The sequence below is a fragment of the Ambystoma mexicanum genome, chromosome 8, assembly GCF_040938575.1.
Source record: "Ambystoma mexicanum isolate Mex_15411 chromosome 8, UKY_AmexF1_1, whole genome shotgun sequence".
Classification (NCBI taxonomy): Eukaryota; Metazoa; Chordata; class Amphibia; order Caudata; family Ambystomatidae; genus Ambystoma; species Ambystoma mexicanum.
In genome coordinates this window covers 1160131639-1160155029 of record NC_090929.1, presented here as the reverse complement: position 1 = coordinate 1160155029, position 23391 = coordinate 1160131639, and the positions used below count along the sequence as shown (strand labels likewise).

Sequence of the window (23391 nt, the reverse complement as noted above, 5' to 3'; positions counted from 1 at the left end):
AAGCGGGGCTCATGTGGAAGGCAAAATGGCTGCCAGCGTGTAAACTGGTTGCTGGCAGAACAATTCCTAGCTCCATTTTCACTGCTGCTCCGTTCTATGCTGCGGGCATATAGCTTCGTTTTGTTGTGGCTCACGTGTTCGCCATCTCAGGACACAACATGCACCATCTTTTTTTTTTTTGTTTGTTTGGCTTTTAAATGCCAGCCTTTCCCCTGTCGTTTCGGTAACTAGTCGACAAAGTTAAATATCAATGTTGGTTAATAAAGAAGGTAAAAATATCTGAATAATATTGGCTGTGTTGGAGGGTGAGCCTGGGGTTTGCCTCTTCTGTTCCACAGCTCTTCACTTGAAGTTGAGTCGTACCAGGTGTTATGCTTAGTCAGATTTCAGGTGGATCCTCATAACTGGGGCAAGAATGTTCAGAGTATTAGTAATGGCCAGATGGAGGTTGCGGAGAGCAGTTGGACGTAGTCCAGGGGACAGGGAAGGGGGGGGGGGGGTATGAAGGCTGATGCGATGGCAGCAGCTGACACACTTTATCGGACGGATGTGTTTGAACAAGGTTGGAGGTGCAGTTGGAGGGCCGAGGGGACCCGGGTAAGAAGAGGAGAGGTGATCAGTGGGGAGAGTGAAAGATCAGAGTGGATGAGGGCATAAAGTGTCCTGCTGAGTGGGTTGTACCAGACTGGAGAATGGAGAGGGTGGATGCTGTGTTGTCCAAATGGATGTTGACGTCCCCCAAGAGAATATGGAGGTGGTAATGGGGGTGGGGGGGGGGCAGAAAGAAGCAGTTGTTTCAGAGAGGAACAGGGTGGTTGTGCCAGGGGGCCTGTCGATGGAGAGATAGTCAACTTGCAGACCAGGCTCCCAAAGGAAGAGTAAGGCTGAGTGGGTATCATGTAGGCAACACTGCTGCCAGCACGATTAGGTTGTGTTTTGGAAATTATCTTGTAGCTGCCAGGGAGAAGGGAGTCAAAAGCAGTGACTGAGCTGGCAATGAACCACATCTCTGCCGATATTTGCTCCTGCTTAAAAACATTCTCTCTCTTACAGAGTGTGTTGGCTGAGCGGGCATTAAGTGTGGCCAGGTGAAGGATGTCTCTGCCTCCTGAAGGTTTTCTAAAGAGTACATGGGTGTGGTACACCACTCGGAGGGACGGAATATGGGGCAGAGGTAGGTGAGGGAAGGAAGTTAATGAGGGATGGCAGGCTCCAGTCAAAGAGGAGGTTGGGTTGAGGACCCTGAACCAAGATATTGCCAGGGTGGTAGACATTAATGATGCAGCGTGATGAGTCGTAGATCTGGGGAGGGGACAAAGAGTATATTTGTGAAGACCTGTCTGGAAGTTGCGCTGACATAGGTGTCTGTGATGGTTAGGCAAAGGTCGGTCGGTGTGTGTGTGTGTGTGTGTGTGTGTGTGTGTGTGTGTGTTCTTCCAGACTTCGTCAGCATGGGAGGGTAGGTGAAACAAAGAGATGGTAAGTGCCATCAGAGCAGCAGAGGATAGTTGAAGGAAAGGGGGTGGCTGCACTGCAGTCTTGGCACGAGCTCACCAGGTGGCCTAGTAGTTACAGGAAGGGCACAAAAATGCAATGCAAAATGTAGCTTGCAAGAGGTTACAAACTCCCACCTAGTTTCGGAAATCAACCGGGCACAAAAATGCAATGTAAGATGTGGGGTGCAAGAAGTTAGAAGCTGACATGTTACAATCGGCTTATAGAGCATGACTGTTTTTTTTATGAGTAATGCAGCCGGCAAGTGACTTATGGATGGCTAGTAGCTTACAACTTTAACATTCCTATGGGATTAGTCCAGGTTTTTCTATGGACTAAATATACAAACTTTTGAACTCCTAAACCATTATGTGCACCTGGATAGTTGTCCTGCTCCTCATCGTGTCCCTGGGGCCCTTGCCAATAAGGGAGAACCAGTGATTAATTAGGGATTTATGATTAGTTTGGTGCGGTTTAAACTTCTCCTAGAGATCATTGGACTTTTTGTTCTACTTTCAACACATTGACAACATTTTATGCAACCGGGATCTAGAATAAACCCACTGAATGCCTGCTTTCACTGCAATTTTGGGTGACCCTCTGGTCTTGTAATTGTTTCCTTCACTCTTTTATTTTCTGTATTGCACGTATTTCCTTTTAGGTTTGTTCTCATGTAATAGGTTGTGGGGTACAATTGTTCGACCCCTTTACTGAACTGTTGATTTCAGATATGTATCGGATGTTCTTGTTTGCTTAAGGAATCCGGTTTATCCCCACCCATTAGTATTTTGTAGTCTAAAACCAGGCCTTACAGGCCTTTATTATTCATTGGAGTGGTAAGGGTCAGACCGAAGGCTTTTTTTTTTGTATTTAGTTATATAGATGCAGTTTTTATAGATGCACGGTTAGTCTGTTGGTAGTTTTAGATCTAATTTACATGTTTCACAATACCTGTGCAGTTTTATTTCTCAAATGTTATTAGGGAGACCTGCACCACCGCTTCTTTCCATGGAGTCTCCCCTGACTGTCCATGGTTTGGGCCATCTTTGGTTGGAACCCATTTTTTTCATGGCCTTTGGTGAGGAGTATGAAAAATCTATCCTAATGGGTGTCCTACCTCATGACCTGAGACACCTGCATATTAGAGGGTAGATTTGTGAATAGCTGAGAATTATAGTTCATATATACAACTTATTTCTTAGATCATATATACAACTTATTTCTTTTACTTAATCACAATCATAGCTCTAACCATTTTATTTTTTTAGGAACTAAATGATTTGCAACGTGATCCCCCAGCGCAGTGTTCTGCAGGACCTGTAGGAGATGACTGTAAGTGTGATGGGTTGTTTTCATTTTCATGCATACTTTTAGTGTTTGCCTTTTCACATCTTGATTAACTTGTCTTTCAGTGTTTCATTGGCAAGCAACAATCATGGGACCTGTGAGTATCAATTCATGGACTTGATCATGTCTGTTCTTGTGTTTATGTATGAAACTATATATTTTCCTGTTGACATTGTTTGCTACTTTTTTGTATTTGCTTGATTTTAATTGCTGCGTACACAGCTATGAAGGATATGGATTGTATTTTTTCTTATGCATTTGTCGCTTTCATCTGTACATACTTAAAACATGTTTGATGGAATTTAAGAAATAAACCTCTTTAACTCCCCTCTGCCAGAAGCTGTGATTGTTTCATTTCACTTCTCTGGAAGATTACGGGCGACCTTAATTTAATGTCCCAATATTTTCGAATTGTGTGGGCATCATTGGCGTACATAATCTCCTCCTGCGGAAATCCAGAACCATTGGCTATCTTGTTGAAATTTATTGACTTCCCCTCATCATTTATACGTCTTCCATTGCCATAAAGCCCCACAATTTGCACAGCCAATCCCTTGTCGTTGGTGGCCTTCTGTTTCCAGCATTTCGCAGTGACTAACCATGCCGCTATAATCATTAACATAAAATCTTTACTATGTGCTTTAGAGGGCAGGCAGAATCCCGGATCGAATAAAAGTCAGAACTGCGTCCAGAGCTGCCATTGTCTCTATCTGGGTGGTGAATTCCCCAATTGCCGGGCACTCCCATTGTTCCCCTGGTATGTCAATCCCAGTGTCTGCCCATCTGTGCATATTTCCCCAAGTTTGTCTCGTATCGGAATAGAGTAAAGACACAAGCTGTTACCAGTGTGTAATCATCCCCACCCCACCTAGAGCTGGCTATCCAGTGTCGCATTTGATATTCCATTCTATCCATTTCCAGTAGTCCATATCCTGCTTACCTTCCATAAGTGTGAATATCTGTCCCCTGCATCCTATCCCACAAGTTTGTACACCCCACCTTCCGCCGTTGTCTAAAGGCTTCCGGTATGGTCCCTGGTTGCAACTGTGGGTTTCCAAATAGAGTGAAGGGGGATGGACGCGTTGATGGGGCATCCCTTTTCACGTAATGTCCCATATATCGCACACCACAGCGAGCGCCTTACTAATCCGTGTATTCTGGGGTCGGTCTTGTCTTTGTAGCCAGAGAATCCCCTAGGGGGCAACCCGCTACTTCCCTAACCAGCCTAGGCCAAGATTTTGATAGGTCACCCATAAACCATTCCGTCGGTACTCTCAGCTGTGCGGCCTCGTAATATTTTATAACATTTGGTAGTCCCAGACCCCATTGTCCCTGGAAGCCATTAAGGTGCGCAATGCTACCCTCAGTTTTATTATGCCATAAAAAAATCTTGGGGCCATTTTGTGCAATGTTGCGAAAAACTGATGCAGGATTGGTATTGGGAGAGCCTGGAAATGGTGAGTACCCTTGGAAGTGTCACCATTCTTATGGTGGCCACCCTACCCAACCATGAAATGCGAAGTAGGGTCCATTTTCCCAGATCTTCCGTCACTTATTGAAGGAGTCTTGGGTAATTGTTTCATACATCTGTGATCGCTTTAGCAATATTAACCCATAAATATCTTGTATTATTTTTAGCCAATGCAAACAGAGTATAGAGGCAGAGCCTCCCTCTTTGTCTGCAAGTCCCATTGGTAATGGCTCTGACATGCCCATATTCACCTTGAGGCCCATCACCTATTCGATTTTTGTCATTTCCACTACTGGTATTGATGTCCCCGGGTGTACCAGATGCTTCCCGCTCACCCCCTCCGAATGTGATGCCACTTATTACCGCCTTCTGCCAGAGTTTAGCCAGGAAGGGCTCTAAATATATTGCGTAAAGCAACGGCGACAATGGGCACCTTGAGAAATGTGCTTATTAATTGACAAGCGTATCATGGGAACTTACGTTACCATCTGTATGAACTTAGCCCATGCTCTTCATAGAAGTAAACAAAAAAGGCCATGCCACACGGTCAAACACCTTTTCAGCATCTAACAACACCACTGCCGGGGAGTGGAGGGGTGGGGGGTGAATAACTCTTTGTATTATCCCATGTACATCTCCCTCTAATGATCCCAGATTGGTCTGTCGGTAGCATTTGGAAGAGGTGCCAATCTTGCTGCCAACACCCCGTATACACTTTTGCATCTATTTTCATCAATGCAATAGGTTGATGAACACATTTGGTCAGGTCTTTACCCGGTTTCCCAAATACTACCACTTTTGCCTCTGTCGTAGTTGCTGTTGCTCCCCCGTTTCGCTCCAATTGAATTAAATAGCCCTACCAGCCTTGGGACCAACTTCTTAGCATATATATTTGTAAAATACTGCTGGGAATCCATATGGCCGGTGCTTTATTCATGGGTAATGCTGTAATTGCTACCTCCACCTTGGCCTCCCTTATGTCCCCTTAAAGCCTTCCCTATCCATAGGCGTCCTCTTCGGCATTGCTAAATCTGAAAAATATTTCTCCACTGCCTGAGGATTCGGTTGCCCTGTGGTATACATTTCATAAAATTTAGCAACTGCCTCCATTATGGCCTCTGGCTCCGTAGTGGTCGACCCACCAGGCTGTGCAATTTGCTGGACTATCCTAGCCGCTTCTGATAACTTCAACTGCCGAGCCTGCATTTTATCAGTTTTATTGGCCTGTATATAATACCTTTGCTTAGTTGCTAACAGGATCTCTCTGCCCTTGGTGTATGCAATAGCTCCAATTGGCTCTGGTACCTTTAAGCTTTTGGGCAGTGACTTTGTTCTATGCTTAGCTTTGGCATATAGGGTCTCACTTAATTGGGCCCCCAAGTCCTTTTCCATTGCTATTCTGTTTCCGCTGCTGAGCTTGTACCGTAATACAATCTCCCCTCGCCTCACTGCCTTACAGGCATCCCAAATCCACTTTGTCACATCAGTGTTAGTAGCGTTAAAATACTTGTCTAGTTTGTTCTCAATCACCCCCTTCATCCTTCAGTAATTCCCCTGGAACATCCAACCCCACAGCCCACTTTGCTGTCTTTGTTCCATGATCGACACCAGAAGTGGGGCATGACCCGACGGTGATATTGACCCGAGTTCAACTTCCTTCACCTCTCCCATCAGCCTAGGTGTTATCCACACGTAATCTATTCTTGACAGATTGATAAATATGCAACGAACATGTGTAACCCTATTCTCCCATCCTAGCCCGCCATACATCTCGTAAAATTAGGTTCTCAAAGCTTTCCTTCAATGCCCATGAAGGGAGTGACGATACTCTCCCCGCACTCCTATTCTTCATGGGATCCCACGTCAAAATGAAATCTCCTGAGAGTAGAATCTCATCCACTGCAAAGAACACCAGTTTCGCTGCCAACTCCCGCAAAAAAGTAGTCCCGAGTTGGGTGCATAGACCATTGCCATGGTAACTTGTTCATGTTCCAGTTGAACTATCGCAAAGATACCTCCTCCCCCCCCCCCCCCCCCCACCCCCCACATCCGCCTGAACCTGCACCACCTGAGCCTATTGCTGAAGCCTATCATAACCCCTAAGGTCTTCCCTACCGCATTGGATTGAAGAATCTGTTAATTGTCAGCTAATAACAGATTTGTCAGCCTCCTTTATGCGTTTCTTGTAAAATAACCTTCACCCCCCTGCTATTTGCTCATTAATGCTTCTGCCTTTTTATAATTCGCTGGGGCGTTTAAATCCCCCTCCCCCCTCGCATTACGCGATAAGACTTTGAATATAAGACATGGTAAAAGCATCTATAGCCATCTTTGTTACTCCGAAATCCCCAGATAGTTTCACCTCTCAACTGCTTCTGCCTGTACATTTATTTAAGTGTATTTGGTTTATTACAAACCTTTCACAATTAGCCAAAAGAGAATTTTTCTAACAAAGAGATCAAACTTTCAAACATAAGAAAATGGAGAAAAAAGAACAAACCCTTAATAAAATGAATTCGAGGGGTTTGGGTCCTCCAACGTATTCCATATCTGACATGTAATCAGCACAGCTGTGCTGCTTCGGAAAATCTTCGACGTCTGCGTCGATGATGTTGATACGCCGCCCACGAGGACCTCCTCCGACGGCCGACGTCACTGGATGTTATAAGTAGGACGTACGACGCCCGTAGCCCCAGTTCTGTTTTTTCCGCGAACGTGTTCGCTTCGGAGATCTCGGCGCGCCTCAACTCTTTGGAGTTTCTGTTCTTTCTCGGTTCTTCGAACCTGTTCGTATTGTGAAGTATATTCTTCGTTAAGATGTCTACCTCGTCTTCCACCCTGCGTCCAGGCTTTAAGAAGTGCAGGGACTGTGGGTCCAAGATGTCGGTGCCTGCCTCTGGTGCCTCGGGGAGGCCCATGACACGGATGACTGTTGACTGCCAGTCGCTCACGTCCAAAGCCTTGCGGGAGCGCAAGAAGTTGTTGTCGGTAGGTAAGGTGTCCAAGCCACAGAAGTCGAGGTCTGCGGGGCTTTCGACAGACTATTCGAGGGGCGACTCTCCGCATCGTCGTTGGAAGTCCAGTGGGTCTCGGTCCCAGAGTCGGTCCCGCCACTCCTCTTCCTCTTCGAGGCACTCCTGGAAGCGCCGTCGTTGGTTGCCTTCCCCGTCCACATCCGAGGACTCCGCCTGTCGGCGGGTCGCTTATCCCACCAAGCATGCGACGCCGGAGGAATGGGCTTCCTTCGGGAAGAAAATGTTAGCGATTCTCGAATCGCAGGGCACTGGTCCGTCCGCGCCTCTGAGTGGGATCGGTCAAGAGACACTGCATGCACGCCTTCAGGCTTCGGTGGTCTGCACGATTTGCGGGAGAGGTCCCGCTCGAACAAGGGGGATCGTTCTCGTCATGCCGGGTCCAGGTCCTCAACGCGCTCGAGACCGTGTGCACCTCTGGTGTCTTCGAGGAAGACGTCGACGTCGAGGTCGTCGACACTCTTTCGATGCACCGACCTCCGGAAGTCGTCGGGGCTGTCGAGGGACACGCTCGGGGCTCCGGCCTCGAGGCCTGTGTTGACGCCATCGATGCTGTCGGCGCCGCGTTCAGCGTTGACGCCGATTCACTAGACTCCTTTTGAGGCTGTTGAGTACCCTGGGGCTCATGGAACCCCCTAGAAAGGCTATGGCCAAGGTCAAGCATGGCTTTGTTCCACATTCTGTGCCTTCTTACCGCTATCTTGAGTTTATTTCAGAGGTGGATGAGGGCTCTGATGATGGCATGGTTCCTGATAGGGTGCCAGATGAGATTCTCCCGGGCCATAGCCAGATTGAGGACCTGTGGCAGTCCCTGCACGATGCCAGTGGGCTGGACACATCTCCGGAGGTGGAGTTTTGTAGGCCTGAGCCTGGCACTCATGCCGACTCCTCGTACCGGCGCCTTATGTCTAGGGTCACCAAGTACTTGGGATGGCCTGCTCCCCCAGGGTATTTTCTTCAGGATGACCTTACGGATAGACTCGACCAAGGTCCAACAACTGACCCGGTACTGCCATTCCATATGGCTCTACAGAGGAGGGTGGCGGCGGCTTGGACTGCTCCGGAGAGTCTCCCGGGAGTGGGCAAGTCTTTGCCTCGAAAATACCGCCCAGCCAGTAGCAACCCCTGCTACTTGACCAAGCACCCCACTCCGGAGAGTTTGGTGGTGCAGGCGGCTACGGCCCCGGCAAAGCAGGCGTCGTATCCTACCATCCCTCCTAATGGGGACGACAAGAGTTTTGACGGCTGGGCGAAGAAAGTGTTTTCTTCAGGGGGTATGGCGCTTCAGGCGGCCATCTCTGTATGTGCTTTGTCACGTTTCACGCACACTCTGTGGAACTGCTTCCTTAGCGGCTGAACATCGTCCCGAAGGGGACGAACGAGATGGGTTCCTTGCCATGGTTCAGGATGGAAAGGATGCCATGTGTGAGGCCGTTCAGTTGGGTTTGGACATGGCAGATTGTCAGCCAGTCCATGGTGGCGAGCACCATGATACGCAGGTTTGCGTGGTTGTGGAAGTCGGGGGTTTGCTCCTGATGTGCAGGCCCGGCTCCTCAACATGCCCTTTGATGGGGAATATCTTTTTGGCAGCAAGGCTGACAAGAGCCTTGAGAGGTTGCAGTCCGCCAAACCTGCAGCAAAGTTGTTGGGCGCTGCAGTTCGGCAACCTCCGCCTTTTTGTCCTAGCGGACAGCAATGGAGGGGATGTTACTTTCGTTATTACTCATTCTTTGGTAAAGCGAGAGGAGCTGCCAGTCAAAGGGGCCACCGTAGGAGTGCCAGAGGTGGAAAACAAGGTACTCGAGGTGCCAAGGCCGCTCGGGCTGTTGCCTCTTTGCCCTCGGGCAACGCCGCAGCCGCTTCAGCTCAGTCATGAGGCCATGTCCCATGGTTCGCTGGTTGGGGGAAGGCTGGCGCAGCATCTTGCAGAGTGGTGCACCGTTACTTCAGATGTGTGGGTTCTGGAGATCTTAACCCACGGCTACTGTCTTCCTTTCTGGCAGAGGCCTCAAGACAATCCACCGGGGAATCTCTCTTTGAAGAGTCCGGATCCGCTCCTTGCGCAGGAAATTCAATCTTTGCTGGAGAAAGGCGCCATAGAACTGGTGCCTGTAGCGGAGAGGAACAAGGGATGGTATTCCCCTTATTTTTTGATTTCCAAGAAAGACTGGGGTTTGAGACCCATCATGAACTGGCGCGGTTTGAACAAACTCCTCAGGAAGGACAAGTTCAAGATGGTTACTCTCGTCCTCCAGGCCCTTCAACTTCAGGACTGGTTGGTCTCTCGACCTCAAGGACGCTTATTTTCATGTGCCGATACATCCAAAGTACGAAGTACCGAAGGTTCGCGGTTGGCGACTCACTTTCAGTTTCGGGTCCTGCTGTACGGATTGACCTCCGCCCGAGAGTCTTCACCAAGCTCATGGTAGTGGTGGCAGCGCACCTCAGGAAAGGGGATTCACGTCTACCCCTACCTGGACGATTCTCAAGTCACCTGCCACTCCCTCCACAAGCTGGGCTTCTCCCTCAACTTGAAGTCCCATTTGACACCAACTTGGAGGCTCCAGTACATCGGAGCTGTGCTCGCCACATCCCTGGGGCAGTGTTGCCTTCACCAGGCGAGGGCTCATCACATTCAGCAGATGGTGCACAAGTTTCAGCTTGCCCAGAGTCTCCCAGCATTCGAGTTCTTGAGATTGCTCGGCCTCATGGCATCATGCATTCTTTTTGTGCCAGAGGCAAGGTTGCGGATGAGATCTTTGCATTGGGCACTCAAGCTCCAGTGGTCTCAGTCCTCCGGCAGGTTGTCGGACCCTGTTCAGGTGCCGTCCTCGGTCGCCCAGGACCTTCTGTGGGGGGCCATTGAAGACAATCTGATGAAGGGGGGTCTCCATTTTGGCTACCCTGGCCGGACGTGACGATCGTTATGGACGCATCCCTCACGGGATGGGGAGCTCATGCCAACGAGTTGACAGTCAGCGGTCGTTGGTCTCCGTCAGAGTCCAGACTCCATTTCAATCTGTTGGGAGCTGAGGGCCGTCAGGCTAGCCCTGAAGGCTTTTCTGCCGACTGTGCGAGGGAAGAATGTCCTGAACCTGACGGACAACAAAGTGGCCATGCACTACCTCAACAAAAAGGGGATGGAGGGGACAGGGTCACTTCCTCTGTGCAGGGAGGCGATGCAGCTCTGGTTCTGGCAAATCCAGCAGGAAGTTTCTATCTCGGCAGTTCATCTGGCCTGAGACGAAAACGAGACGGCGACGCTCTGAGCAGGCAGAGCACGATCTCTCACGAGTGGGAGTTGGCTCAGGAGATTCTCCTGGCGATCTTCACCCTTTGGGGGGAACCCCTCAAGTGGATCTCTTTGCCTCCAGTGTCAACCGGAAGTGCGAGAGGTTCTGCTCGCCGGAATTTCCTCCAAAAGGAGCCTTAGACGCGTTTGTGGTGAAGTGGTCATTCCCACTGCTGTACGCGTTTACTCCAGTCGCCGTCATCCCGCAAATACTGTGGAGGTTACGGATGTTCGGTTCCCAGATGATTCTCATTGCTCAGGCGTAGGCCCAGAGGACGTGGTACCCGGACCTTCTCGACTTGTCATCTGACCTCCACGTCGTCTTCCCTACCGAGACGATCTGCTCTCACTGGTTCCCCATCCAGAGGTCAGATCCCTCAACCTTCACGCTTGGTTTCTGAAAGGTTGAGGTATAAGGATTGGTACCTCCCTGAAGACGTGATGGAGGTGTTGCTCTCGGCCAGACGGCCCGCAACAAAGTCCTTATACCGTTGGCGTAAGTTCTGCGACTGGTGCAGGGTTAAGAATGTGGATCCTATGTGACATTCCCATGGTTCTGTCTTTTTTGCTTTCTTTGGCCCACAGGGGCTTGCAAGTGGGTACCGTTCAAGGTTACCTGGCGGCGCTGTCCATATTTAAGCGCTCGTCTGAAGTGTTCCCATTTTAAAATTCCTTTAATTTCTCAGTTTCTGAAAGGGCTCACTAATGTGTTCCCTCCGTCACCTTTCCAGGTGCCCAGTTGGGGTTTGAACCTTGTTCTCAGGTTTCTGATGGGTGCAACGTTTGAGCCTTTGCATTCATGCCTTTTGAGACTGCTAACTCTTAAAACTATTTTTGGTTGCGGTCACTTTCGCTCGCAGAGTGAGTGAGCTACAGGCACTTTCAGTTAAGCCACCCCTCACTGTTTCATAAGGACAGGGTTGTCCTTTGAGTTCGTCCGTCCTTTCTTCCAAAGGTGGTTTTGAAATTTTATTTAGGCCATAAGGTTGTTCTTCCGGCGTTTTATCCTCCTCCACATCCTTGTAAGGAAGAGGAGAGGCTCCATAGGCTTGATCCTAGGAGAGCGTTGAGCTTTTATATTTCACGCCTGTCCCGGGTCAGAGTGGACGATCAACCCTTCATTGGTTACGCTGGAAAGCGTTTTGGACAAGCTGTGACGAAGCAGACTTTATCTCGCTGGATTATTTTGGCTATCTGAGTGTTACCGCTTGGCGGGGAAGGACCCACCGGTCAGCTTGCGGGCCCATTCTACTAGGGGTATGGCTGCCTCTACTGCCCTACAGAGGAGTGTTCCTATTCGTAACATCTGGTGTGCAGCCACCTGGGCTTCGGTATATACTTTTGTACGTCACTACTCCCTCGATTCCATCCGTGGGCAGGATCTGGCCTTTGGCAAGGCAGTCCTTTACTCCGCAATTTGATTGGGCATTCTAAATTTCTGTTTTCTAAATTCTTTTCCCACCTCCTTGCATTGGTACTGCTTTGGGAGTCTGTCATAGATATGGAATACGTCGGAGGACCCAATCCCCTCGAAGAACAAGTTATTCTCTTATCTGGTAACGTTCTTTCGATGGGATGGTCCGACGACGTATTCCAGATCGCTCCCTCCCTGCCTTCCCCGCTACAGAATTTCTGATGCAATTGCAGCTAACGTTTACGCAAGGCTTTGTGTGTCAGACTGGCAGAAGACTGGTGCCACATGTTCTGGGGAAAAAAACTACAACTGATGCTACGGGCGTCGTGCGTCCTACTTATAACATCCAGTGACGTCGGCCGTCGGAGGAGGTCCTCGAGGGCGGCGTATCGACATTGACGCAGGACTCAGACGCCGAAGAGTTTCCGAAGCAGCACAGCTGTGGTGATTACATGTCATAGATAACTTCGTCGGACCATCCCATCGAAAGAACGTTACCAGGTAAGAGTAACTTGTTCATCTAACTTAAGAGGCGTTCAAAATCTGCGAGAATTACTTGAAGAGGATTTAAAAACCAAGTTTTGAACAAATTTGACGATAAAACGGTACATCTTCTTGGCTGTATCAAGTTAACTTTTTGCATTGTATCATCTTCGTCAAAATGGTCTAGCCTGTTAAGGGTTTGTTCTAAATATTTGACCGTTATAAAATGTATTCTTGGAGTTAGACAGTCATATTAGACTCCACCATTTCTCCGAGTCGAGGCCACATAAATCAATGATGATGCAGATTTTGGAGATCTCTTAGCTTTATGCAAAATAATACCAAGTGGCTGAGACTTCTGCCTGTTTATACCGCCCCAACTAAACAATCGGGACCAGACCAAAGATAATGATGTTATTTATATAGCGCTGTAATCCAAAGCGCTTTACAGAGCACATATTTACATATCCTACAATACCCTCGGGGACCATCCCCGAAGCTTTGGCCCTTGAAAATACCTGAGGTAACCCCCATTGGGAAGTATCCAAACACCACCTACTGGCTCCAAAATGGAACTCGCCAGCACGCTGCTCCAGGCAAAATAAATAGTTTTGACACCCCCCCCCTCCTTACGCCGACCCCCACAACCCTAATTTGCCCCCCCATCTGCAAGAATCTCTGTTCCCCCCCCCCCCTACGCTCCTCGCCCCCTGACCTCCTCCAGGACTTTGAATCTTGCCCCTCTAGCACCTTAGACCAGTCCCTGCCCTTGCTGGAAGGAGGGCCTTGGTCGTCTCTCTCATGATCATCCTCTTCCTCCATATTCAACAATGTTGGGCCTTCTGAACATTTTGTAATGCTATGTTGCTCTCCCTTCAGGCTAAACAGCAGTCTTAATGGAAACATCCACTTAAGGGGGATATGCTTTGCAATGAGAGCCCGCGTCACTTGGTCCGAGGCTCTTCGCTCTTGTGGTGGTACCAATGCCAAGTACTGGAACAGCTGTACTTGTACCCCATTCACCATAACATTCTCTGCAGTCCTTGCTGCTAGCAGAATATTCTTGTATACCGTATTAGGTGACTGCAACCAGTACATCTCTTGGTCTTGCTCCTGGGCCTCACTCTGTACCCGATCAATCACGATATCTTCTGGCTCTCCATCCATCAGTAAGTTCCTGAAGCATTGTTGAATCGTGCTTTTCAAGTCTGTGTCCAGTACTGTTTCACTTGGGGCTTTCACACAAATGTTGGACCGACACGACCTGTTCTCCAGATGCAGTTCCAAGTTGTGGGAAAACCTAGCCAGCTGATCCAACAGTAAACTATTCTGACGTACCTCCTGTCGCTGCCAGACCCTTTTCAGTCACATCCACTCTTAGTGTCTTCACTTCACCCTTGACTTTGGTCAGGGAGGTTCTCGGTTCATCTCGCAACGATGTAGACTGCCCCTGGAACATGTTGGTTATTCTCCCCTCCATATCATTGAGGCATTCCCTGAGATCTTCTTTACTGAAAACCACCTCTACAGTCACTTGGGCATCAATTTTCTTCTCTTGTGCCCCCTTTCTGTTTCTAATTTGCCCTATCACGCTGCCTACAACAGCGCTCCAATTGTCTTTCTTGAAGACCTGGGGGTTGCCTCCTTCTGGCCCGACAGCCCTTCCTTTCAGATCCTAGCATCTGATGGTCCCCTTAACACCAATATGTCACAACCTCTTGTTTCAGGAAATTACAACTGTGCAGTTATCAAGCTGCAATCCTTCCCCTGTGCATCTCATATAACTGTCTAGTGTTCACTCCTATCTCTCTGTGCTCACTTTCCACTTTTCTTTTTAACCACTGTTCTGTTTCCCTACTTTATTCCATCTCCAGGCACTCCAGTGGCCTCTCTGGGTGCTGTCTTCTTTGGGGACATAGCCGCTCTGTTGTACACTTGTCTCCTAGGTCCCCACTCTCCTTACTTCCTCACTCGCTTGCCGCCAGACCTGCTCCCCGCTCCACACCCTTGCTCGCTCCCAGGCCTCCAAGCTGTTGGCCACCTCCACCATTCGTTGCACAGTTAATTAACCCCCTCTGGGAACATGCAATCCTCCCCAGGGGTTAATATGTCCTCCTTTGGAGATATTCCTCCCGTTTCATTTAGTCCCACCAGGCATTTTTCACTGCTCCGGCTCCTTTGTTTTTGCTGGGGGCCTCCTTTTGCACTTTCTGCCTCACCACTGCTTTCTGTCACTGCAGCACTGGTCTCCCCATGCCGCTCCTCAATTTGTTGCCTTCTGTGCCTCTGCTTCCAAGCAGGCTGCTCCTCTTCTGGGGGGTTGTGGGCATCTCAGGCTACAGCCCGGGTCACCGCTCCATTCTGCTGCTTCTAGGTACTTTCACTGCCTGGCCCGCGTCACCAATGCACGGCCTGCAGATTTTTCCACCCGGAGCAGAGGACAGCACGTCCTCATTCGCTGGAGGCCATCTTTAGGTCGCCATACACTTTTTTAATGACTGACAGTAAAATCTGGGCTTGTAGGGATACGATGGTAAAAACCAAAGGATTGACTAATCTTGATCAGTAGTTTTGTGGTGCAAAACGAGTTTTCTTCCTCAATTAGTCTTTGGCCACAATAAAAAGTAAAAAGTTTTTAGTCTTTTTGTTGCACAAGCCTTTGGCACAATTCTGTCCCATGGCATGTTCTTCTCTTTGAATAAACTAACTTTGGCCAATGTAAGCACACTAGTAAAGATATCAGGCTTGCCATTACTCAGAGTAACTGATATGCAAGCATCTGACCACATAGTACCACCTGTCCAGCTTAAATGATGAATAACCCAGCGGTATGGGCAGTTTCCACATACTGTATTTGGAGCACACACAAATGTGCATTTTGGAACAAAGTAACGTTTACAGCTTTAAAAAAAAAAATGTGGGTTGGCAATGAGCGGTTTACTTGCTAAGTCATTCTACAATGAATATCCTAAACTCTTGCTGGTTCCTCGGGGGTACATCAGTTGTAGATTACTGAACAGGGCTCTAATTAATCTGGGGGATGGAGGCCCTTTTAGCTGAGTGATGGTTGAGATGGAAGTTACACATGCTCATTTATTAACATACATGTGGCCTCAGTTAAATTTTAGTTTGTTTATTTTATACGTGTAGCCGATCGGCTTTGTATATACAAAAAAAATGACATGCATACATACACCCACTTAAACATTATTCATGTAAATCCAAAACTGATGAGTATAGCTCAAAGACCTTACACAAATTAAATACATTAAAACAATTTACAAATCAGGCTAACACTTAAAATCAATATATTCAGATAAAATGTCATCATTAAAAAAACATGAAATTTAAAGCCTCCCCTTTCATAAAATTGGGCCATATTCTATTAGTTTCGCTACAGCATTGTCCTAGGATTTTAAAAATGATTCTCAGATTTTAATTAAGCTTTCGAAGTCAACAAGCAAATTGTTTGGTAGTTTCGATCTCCTTGCATCCACAGAGCCGGCGCAATCTTGAGGTCAATCTCCCCAATCTATTGCCTACTAGAAGTTGCACAGACATTAACCCCTTAAGTGCCAGGCTATTGACGTCTATGTAAAAAGACTTTTTCATGAAAATATAATTTCGAAATATGAGTTGGGGTATGCTCTAATGTATCCAGGCATAGTTATACGGGACATCCAATATTGACAGTACCGGCCACTATTTTCTTTTGTGGCTAATTCTATCAGATGGCATTTTTACATTTTGTTTTAGCCACAATTTAAACCTGTTAGACGATCTATTATATACAACTACTACATATCCATCAGACCATTTCCTATAAAATTTTAAAATGTCGCCCCTGGTTCCGAACGTTGTAACAGTCTGTTTGGAAATACGCCAGGATATAGGTGACTGTTATTGTATCATCATAGCACATGACTATTTCTTCAGGCATTCTGTGACTGCTCCTTTCAACTCAAATTGCAAATATATGTATTCAATTGTTATTTTTTTTGGCAGTCTAAATACATTCCTTAAACAGGCTTCAATTCTTTTGAGATCATCCATATAACTATGCCTCCAAATCTCACATCCATGTAACACTGGCAATATTTTTGCTTCGTAAAACATCATAATTGCTTGTGTGGAAATGCCGGCATTCTTCCCAATAAATGCACTTACTGCATTCGCAGCCTTACATTTTACTTTAGTAGCCTTTATGTTAGTGGCATTTCAATTTGAACTCCTAAATGTATGTTTTGACCTGTTCTAATTTTGTTTTCTCTATTTTCCATGTTTATTTTGTAGATGGTGATTTACTAAACACCATTATTTAACTTTATTGGTTATTCACTTTTTAGTCCATTTATCTTCGCATATTCTATCAAGGTGTTTAATAAGCGTTTCTAAACCACTTGCTGTGAGATCTAGGAGTAACAGGTTGTCTGCATAAGCAAGCCAACTTATTCTAGCAGAGCCAACTTTCACAGGGTTAATCATCAAGTTCATAAATTGTTCAGCCAGATGGAGGTTAAACAAGGTTCCTGCCACAATGCAACCTTGCTTATCCCCTCGACTCGTAACCATTGAGACTGAGAGCTTACCTCTGCCATTCAACCTAGTACGCACAGTCGTTTCTGCGTATATCTGCATTTGGTTAGAAGGTAAGCTGTAGTTTACTTTTATCCTATATTTAGCTCACTTAGTAGTACCTTAGCAAAGATCTTTGAAGAGATACGTTAAAGTGCAATAGTTGCCGGATTATCCCAATGACCTTTTTTTTTTTTGTACACAGCTAACAAATGGCTCATGTGCCAAGTTTCGGGTATCTTCCCACTAATTCCAATTTAAATGAGATGCAGAGTGCATGTGCCCAGATTTCTGGGGCTAATTAAAGCATTGTACACTCATCTGGTTCTGCGGCGTGTGACTTAATTTTTAAATTATTACTATGTCGAGGGTGCTAAAATTACAACTCCCCTTCTCTGTTGGAAGAGGGGAAAGGTTGCTCAGTCTACATTAGATTCCAAGGTAAACCCCAATATGGTCTATCCACTGCCCCGCAGTTATACAGTTAATGGTCAATTCTCTTTTTGCCCCACGCATACAGCAGTGTTATTCCGTTGCATGACCTGTTGTGCAATTTTATTCCACTTTTCTACTTCCTTGGCTTTTTTTAGCCAAGTTTGGAACACTATCTTACATGCTGGAATACATTTTGCGATCATACCTTTATCTTTTTTTTTTCTGTAGCTAAACTTATAATCGGGACAATCGCTTTACGCAGCAGTTTTCTAGCATCGGATATTTTCTTATCACTATATTGTCCCTTACCCACATCTTTATTAGTTTGCTCCATTGTTGATATCTTTCTGAGGCTTGTGGAATCTGCTTAGATCACATGCTGTGCATAGGCTGACATCTAGTGGAAGCTGCAGAGTATTAGTTTGTTTTCCGAAACTTGAAAATGGGCGTTGACACAGGGCGTGCCAGTAATATTATCCCTAGTGTGACGTCCCCTGTACCCATGATCCCTCACGCGTCTAGGGCCCTCAGATTGTTTTCTTCTGCCATACTGGTCGGAAGCATTCCGCAGAGTTCCCTGGCCTTAGCCATAACTTTGCAAAATATCATATTTCCCTATTTTTTTCCATCCCAACGTCAAGTCACCGAAGTTTGACACTCGATGCCAGTCCGGAGAAGAAAACCGTTGAGCGCTGCACGACAGACTTTGGGCCTCGGAAGGCCTCTGGCCTTAGCCCGGGGCTTGGAAAGCCTCTGTGCTTGGCCCTGCAAGTAGGAAGAGTGGTGGGGTGATATAATTATATACTAGCCTGCTGCCACAGGGTGTGTATGGAGGGTACCCCTTTCCAATTTTGCCCCAAGTGCAACCGCAAGTACCCTTTGGTTGACAGACACACCACCTGTAACCTCTGCTTGCCGAGGTGAACTGCAGAGCGTGTAGTCGGTTTAAACCGAAGACTTTAAAAGACCGTTTGATCAAACGTTGGGCCCACCACTCCAAGCAACGAGGCCATGGAAGCGGAGGGCGCCTTCATTGATGGCAGCGATGCCGTGCTTTCGGACGGCGAGGGCAACGTGGCGTCGAGACAGCCAAGCACAAGTCCCCGACCTCGGAAGGTTGTCCGGCAGGGCACCTATGGGGAACACCCCCGGCGACACGAGCGCTACTCACAACACTTCCACTAACCCCCCCCCCCCCCTACACCCCGGAAAGGGTAATCCCCAGCTCTAAAGAATGGTCAAGTGAGGATATACAGTTATGTCTAGAATGTCATCCCTAGCAGACTTCTATGCAATCCACAGCACTTCGTCACGGGCTACTCCCTCAGGGTCTAGGGACCCGCAACCCCCTGGTAAGAAACCTTGAGTTGAGGCGCCAACGCAAAGTGTCTTCTGACCCTTTCTACGTACAGCCATACTCTCAGTATGATGAGGATCCAGAATAGGCCACGTTGGACAACCAAACTGGAATGGATTACTATGGGGATGACTAGGACCAAGAGGAGGACGAAGATGACCCAGAAGTCTACAGAGTAGACTCCCCAGTAGGCAAAGAACCTCTGGTACTGACTCCTGTCGACAACCAACCTCTCTTAAATGAGGTTTTATCTAGAGCGGCTGAACACATCCGCATAGATACTCAGGGAGCACAGGGACTTTGCTGAGGAACTAGTGGGAGAAAAGAGACCTGTTGCCCAGGCCATCGCTATTATCAAGCCTATAAAAAGGAGAATAGACCCTTCCCTATCCCAACATCACCAGGACAGTAAACCCCAGGATCGAAAAACTGTTCAGGGCAGCCCAGTCAGACCCGCTGTACATAAGGGGGCAACTGAAACCGGACTCCCTGGTAGTGACTAATACCCGAAAGAGGGCGGGAACACCCCTATCATTGTCTGAAGCTCTCCCCGACAAGGACAGCAAAAAGATCTATGGGTTGGGAAGGATTGCCAACTCCACCACCCTGCTGGCGAGTTACAACTGCCATCCGTGGGAAGAAGTTGCGGCACTCATTGACTCCGCCCCGGAAACTTTAAAAAGCCAGTTGGCACAGGTTGCGTCGGAGGGAAGAGCTGTGTCCGTTTCCATCCTTAAGGCAACCTTTGATGCTGCCAATAACGCCGGCAGACTGATGGCAGAGAGCACTGTTACCAAAAGACATGCTTGGTTAAGACAATCTGGGTTTAAACCCGAGACACATGCATCCTTAATAGACAAACCGGTGGAGCCTGATCTACTGTTTGGCAAGGCAGTAGAGGACGCGTTAAAAAATGCGAAAGATGAATACGAGACTCTCAAATCCCTGGGCCAGTTAACCAACAAACCCCCTAATCAAAGAGGAATGGCAGTTTTCGTCACCCACGCGGCCAGAATTCACAAAGAGGCTCCAACTATTCCCAGGGGCAGGGTACACCATGGAATAACAACCAGCAGTCTACCCAGAGTTATTGCAGGGGTAACAAAAGGGGATGTGGTAAAGGTAGAGGCCGCCCCAATAGAGGCGGCGGCACGCCTCCTGTAAAACAGTGACGTTCCGTTCAGGGTCCCTTCTCGCACATCCCCAGTAGGGGGACGCATTTCCAACTTCACCCAAGCTTGGGAAGGGATCACATCAGACAGATGGGTGCTGTCCTGTGTCCGCAGGATACTGCATAGAACTGTTAAAGCGTCCCTGAAACCACCCTCCACGTCAAAGTACATTCATTAGACCACCAGAAGATCCTCCTCCAAGAGATTGCCATTCTTCTAGCAAAGGTCGCGATGGAACTCGTCCCGGGACACCAGGTAAACCAGGGTATTTATTCAACTTACTTCCTTGTGCCAAAATAAATTTGACAATGCGCCCAGTATTGGACTTGCAGCCTGCAAACGAGTATGTCAAGCCCCAAAAATTTGCATGACTACTCTCCAAGAGGTAATCCCCCTCCTAAAAAAAGATTGCATGGCAACATTGGACATGAAAGATGCCTAGTTTCATATTTCCATGTTCCCAGCGCACAGAAGATTCTAGCGCTTCAAGGTGGACAGTCTGCACTACCAGTTCAAGGTACTGACCTTCGGGATGGCCTCAGCTCCAAGGGTATTCACCAAGACTGGCGGTGGCGGCGGCACACCTACGCAGGGAGGCAATCCCAGTGTACCCTTACCTGGACGACTGGCTCATCACGGGGGAGACCCCAGTAATTTGCAGATCAAACATTCAAAGATCTATCGACCTCCTCTTTGAATTTAGTTTCTCCATAAACGAGAAAGTCCAGTCTGGTGCCAAGCACCTCCAAACAGTTCCTAGGAGCTGTCCTAAAAACACAAGAGGGGTTGGCCTTTCCATCAGAGGAAAGAATTCGAATCTAATGCAGCAAATTCCGTTATATCAGGCCAGTCGCCAGATAACGGTGCGCAAAGCGATGCGTTTGCTGGGCATGATGGCGTCATGGATTTACCAGGTCCCCCACGTGCGCCTACGCATGCGTCCCATGCAAGAATGGTTGGTGAAACGGTGGTCTCAGGCAAGTGGTCAGTGGGAAGATCTAGTGGTCGTTTCGCCAACACTTCACTGGTGGACAAGAGAAAACCTGTCAAAGGTACAGGCTGTTGTCACAAGGGACACATCCCCGTCAGGGTGGGGAGCACACCATCTCCACCACACAGCTCAGGGTCTCTGGTCTCACTCAGTGGCCAAGAATCCTATCTATCTGCTAGAGCTTCTGGCAGTATTCCGAGCGCTTCAAGCGGTCGAGCCCTACCTGTTGAACCTGTCAGTGCAGCTCCTGACGGACAGCACTACAGCTATGTTTTACATTAACAAACAGGGAGGGACTTGTTCGTCAAATCTGTCCAAGTTTGCCCAGAAAATTTGGATATGGGCACTCCCGGAACATCTATCTGTCATCTCAACATGTTCCAGGGGATCTCAATTCTCTGGCGGGCGCTTTAAGCAGAGATCCCCTCTCGGAAGAACACGAATGGTGTCTACACAGAGAAATCGTAGAAGATCTCTTCTCTCAGTGGGGAAAACGGACAGTGCCCAGGATTCTCATCCAGGTTCCCCCAACCAGACTCTCAGGGAAACGCCCTGTGGATGAACTGGTCAGGGATGTTTGCGTACGCTTTTCCACCAACCCCTCATCAGGAAGGTGTCAACAAGATGCATAGGGACCCGATGACGCTCGTCGTAGTTGCTCCCATGTGAGCGAGGCAACCGTGGTTCCCACACTTACGCAGACTAGCGGTGTGCGAACCCATCAAACTCCCGTGCTGGTACAACCTACTGTCCCAGCACCAAGGTCACAGTGCATCCTCAACCCAACTCAATGAACCTGGCAGCATGGCTCCTGAGGCCATAGTTTGGACATCTCAATTTACCTCCGAGATGTATGGACATCCTAAAAGAATCTAGGAAGCCAAACGCGAGGCACTGCTACTTTGACAAATGGAAGAGATTCGTTATCTGGTGCCAGAATAAGCAAATCAACCCAGTTGATTGCACTCCTTCCACTATAGTCCCCTACATGCTCCACCTGCTGGACGCAGGGTTGGTATTTAATTCACTGAAGGTACACCTGGCAGCTCTGTCAGCATACACCATTTAGGAGCTTAGCCAAAGTTCCCTTCCCTAGCACCAGCTAAGAGTCAGGCAGTGCACTACATTGTTTACTTTGTGTGTGTGTGTATATATATATATATATGTGTGTATATATATATATATATATAATCTGAGGCTTGTGGAATCTGCTTAGATCACATGCTGTGCATAGGCCGACATCTAGTGGAAGCTGCGGAGTATTAGTTTGTTTTTTCGAAACTCGAAAATGGGCGTCGACACAGGGCGTGCCAGTAATACTATCCCTAGTGTGACGTCCACTGTACCCAAGATCCCTCACGCGTCTAGGATCCTCAGATTGTTTTTTCCACCATACTGGTCGGAAGCATTTTGCGGAGTCCCCTGGCCTTAGCCATACTTTTGCTAAAAATGTGAAAGATTAATCTATTGACATCCTTCCCCACCCCAACGTCCAACTTCGACACTCGCGCCGGCTGGAGAAGAAATCGACCGTCGGCTGCTGCACGACGGATTTGGGCCTCGGAAGGCCGCTGGCCTCGGTCCGGGCCTTGGAAGGCCTCTGGCCTCGGTCCTGCAAGTAGGGAGAGTGGGGGGTGGTACATACTCTACACTCTTGGTATATAGGTACACCTTATACATTTCCTACACTTAACAGCCCGCTGCCTCAAGGTGCGTATGGAGGGTACCCCTTTTCAATTCTGCCCCAAGTGCAATCGCAAATACCCTTGGGTCGACAGGCACGCCACGTGCAATCTCTGCTTGCCGAGGGACAACCCCGAAGCGAATTGCAGAGCGTGTAGTAGGTTTAAACCTAAGACACTTAAGGACTGTTCGACGAAGCGTTGGGCCCACCACGCCAGGCAGGCGGCCATGGCAGCGGAGGGCGCCTTCAGCGACGCCGTACTTTCGGACGGCGAGGGCATTACGGCGTCGAAAGACAGCCGAGCGCAGGTCCCCGACCTCGGAAGGTCGTCCGGCAGGGCGGCTATGGGGAAGACCCCCGGCGACAAGCGCTTCACATACTACAGACACTAAACACACTAAGTCCAACCGAGACTCGACGATGTCGAGTTCTCAGAAAGAGGCACAAACAGAACGGTCCGATTCGGTGTCCTCTGGGCGCTCTCGATCAAGATCGCCGCATGACCCCAGGCAATCATCCACTCTTGCCAAGAGTGCCTCGCTCCCTAGGCTAACAGAAGTTCGATCGTCGGAAGACTAAGACGGCTTCCACCCCCAGGCTGCGCTCCAGGAGTCGGAGCCCGCAGTTAAAGCCAGCGAGACCCC

The 23391-nt window shown here is 48.3% G+C and overlaps 1 protein-coding gene across 2 annotated transcripts in view; it reads left to right on the top strand.

Annotated features, from left to right (window-relative positions):
* The window catches only part of UBE2D1 (ubiquitin conjugating enzyme E2 D1), a 370982-nt gene that overhangs the window by 232586 nt on the left and 115005 nt on the right, over positions 1–23391 (top strand). For both annotated transcript variants that reach the window (XM_069611235.1, XM_069611234.1), the window contains exons 2-3: positions 2763–2826; positions 2907–2938. In XM_069611235.1, the coding sequence (XP_069467336.1) occupies positions 2763–2826; positions 2907–2938 (96 nt within the window). The remainder of the gene's footprint in view (positions 1–2762; positions 2827–2906; positions 2939–23391) is intronic.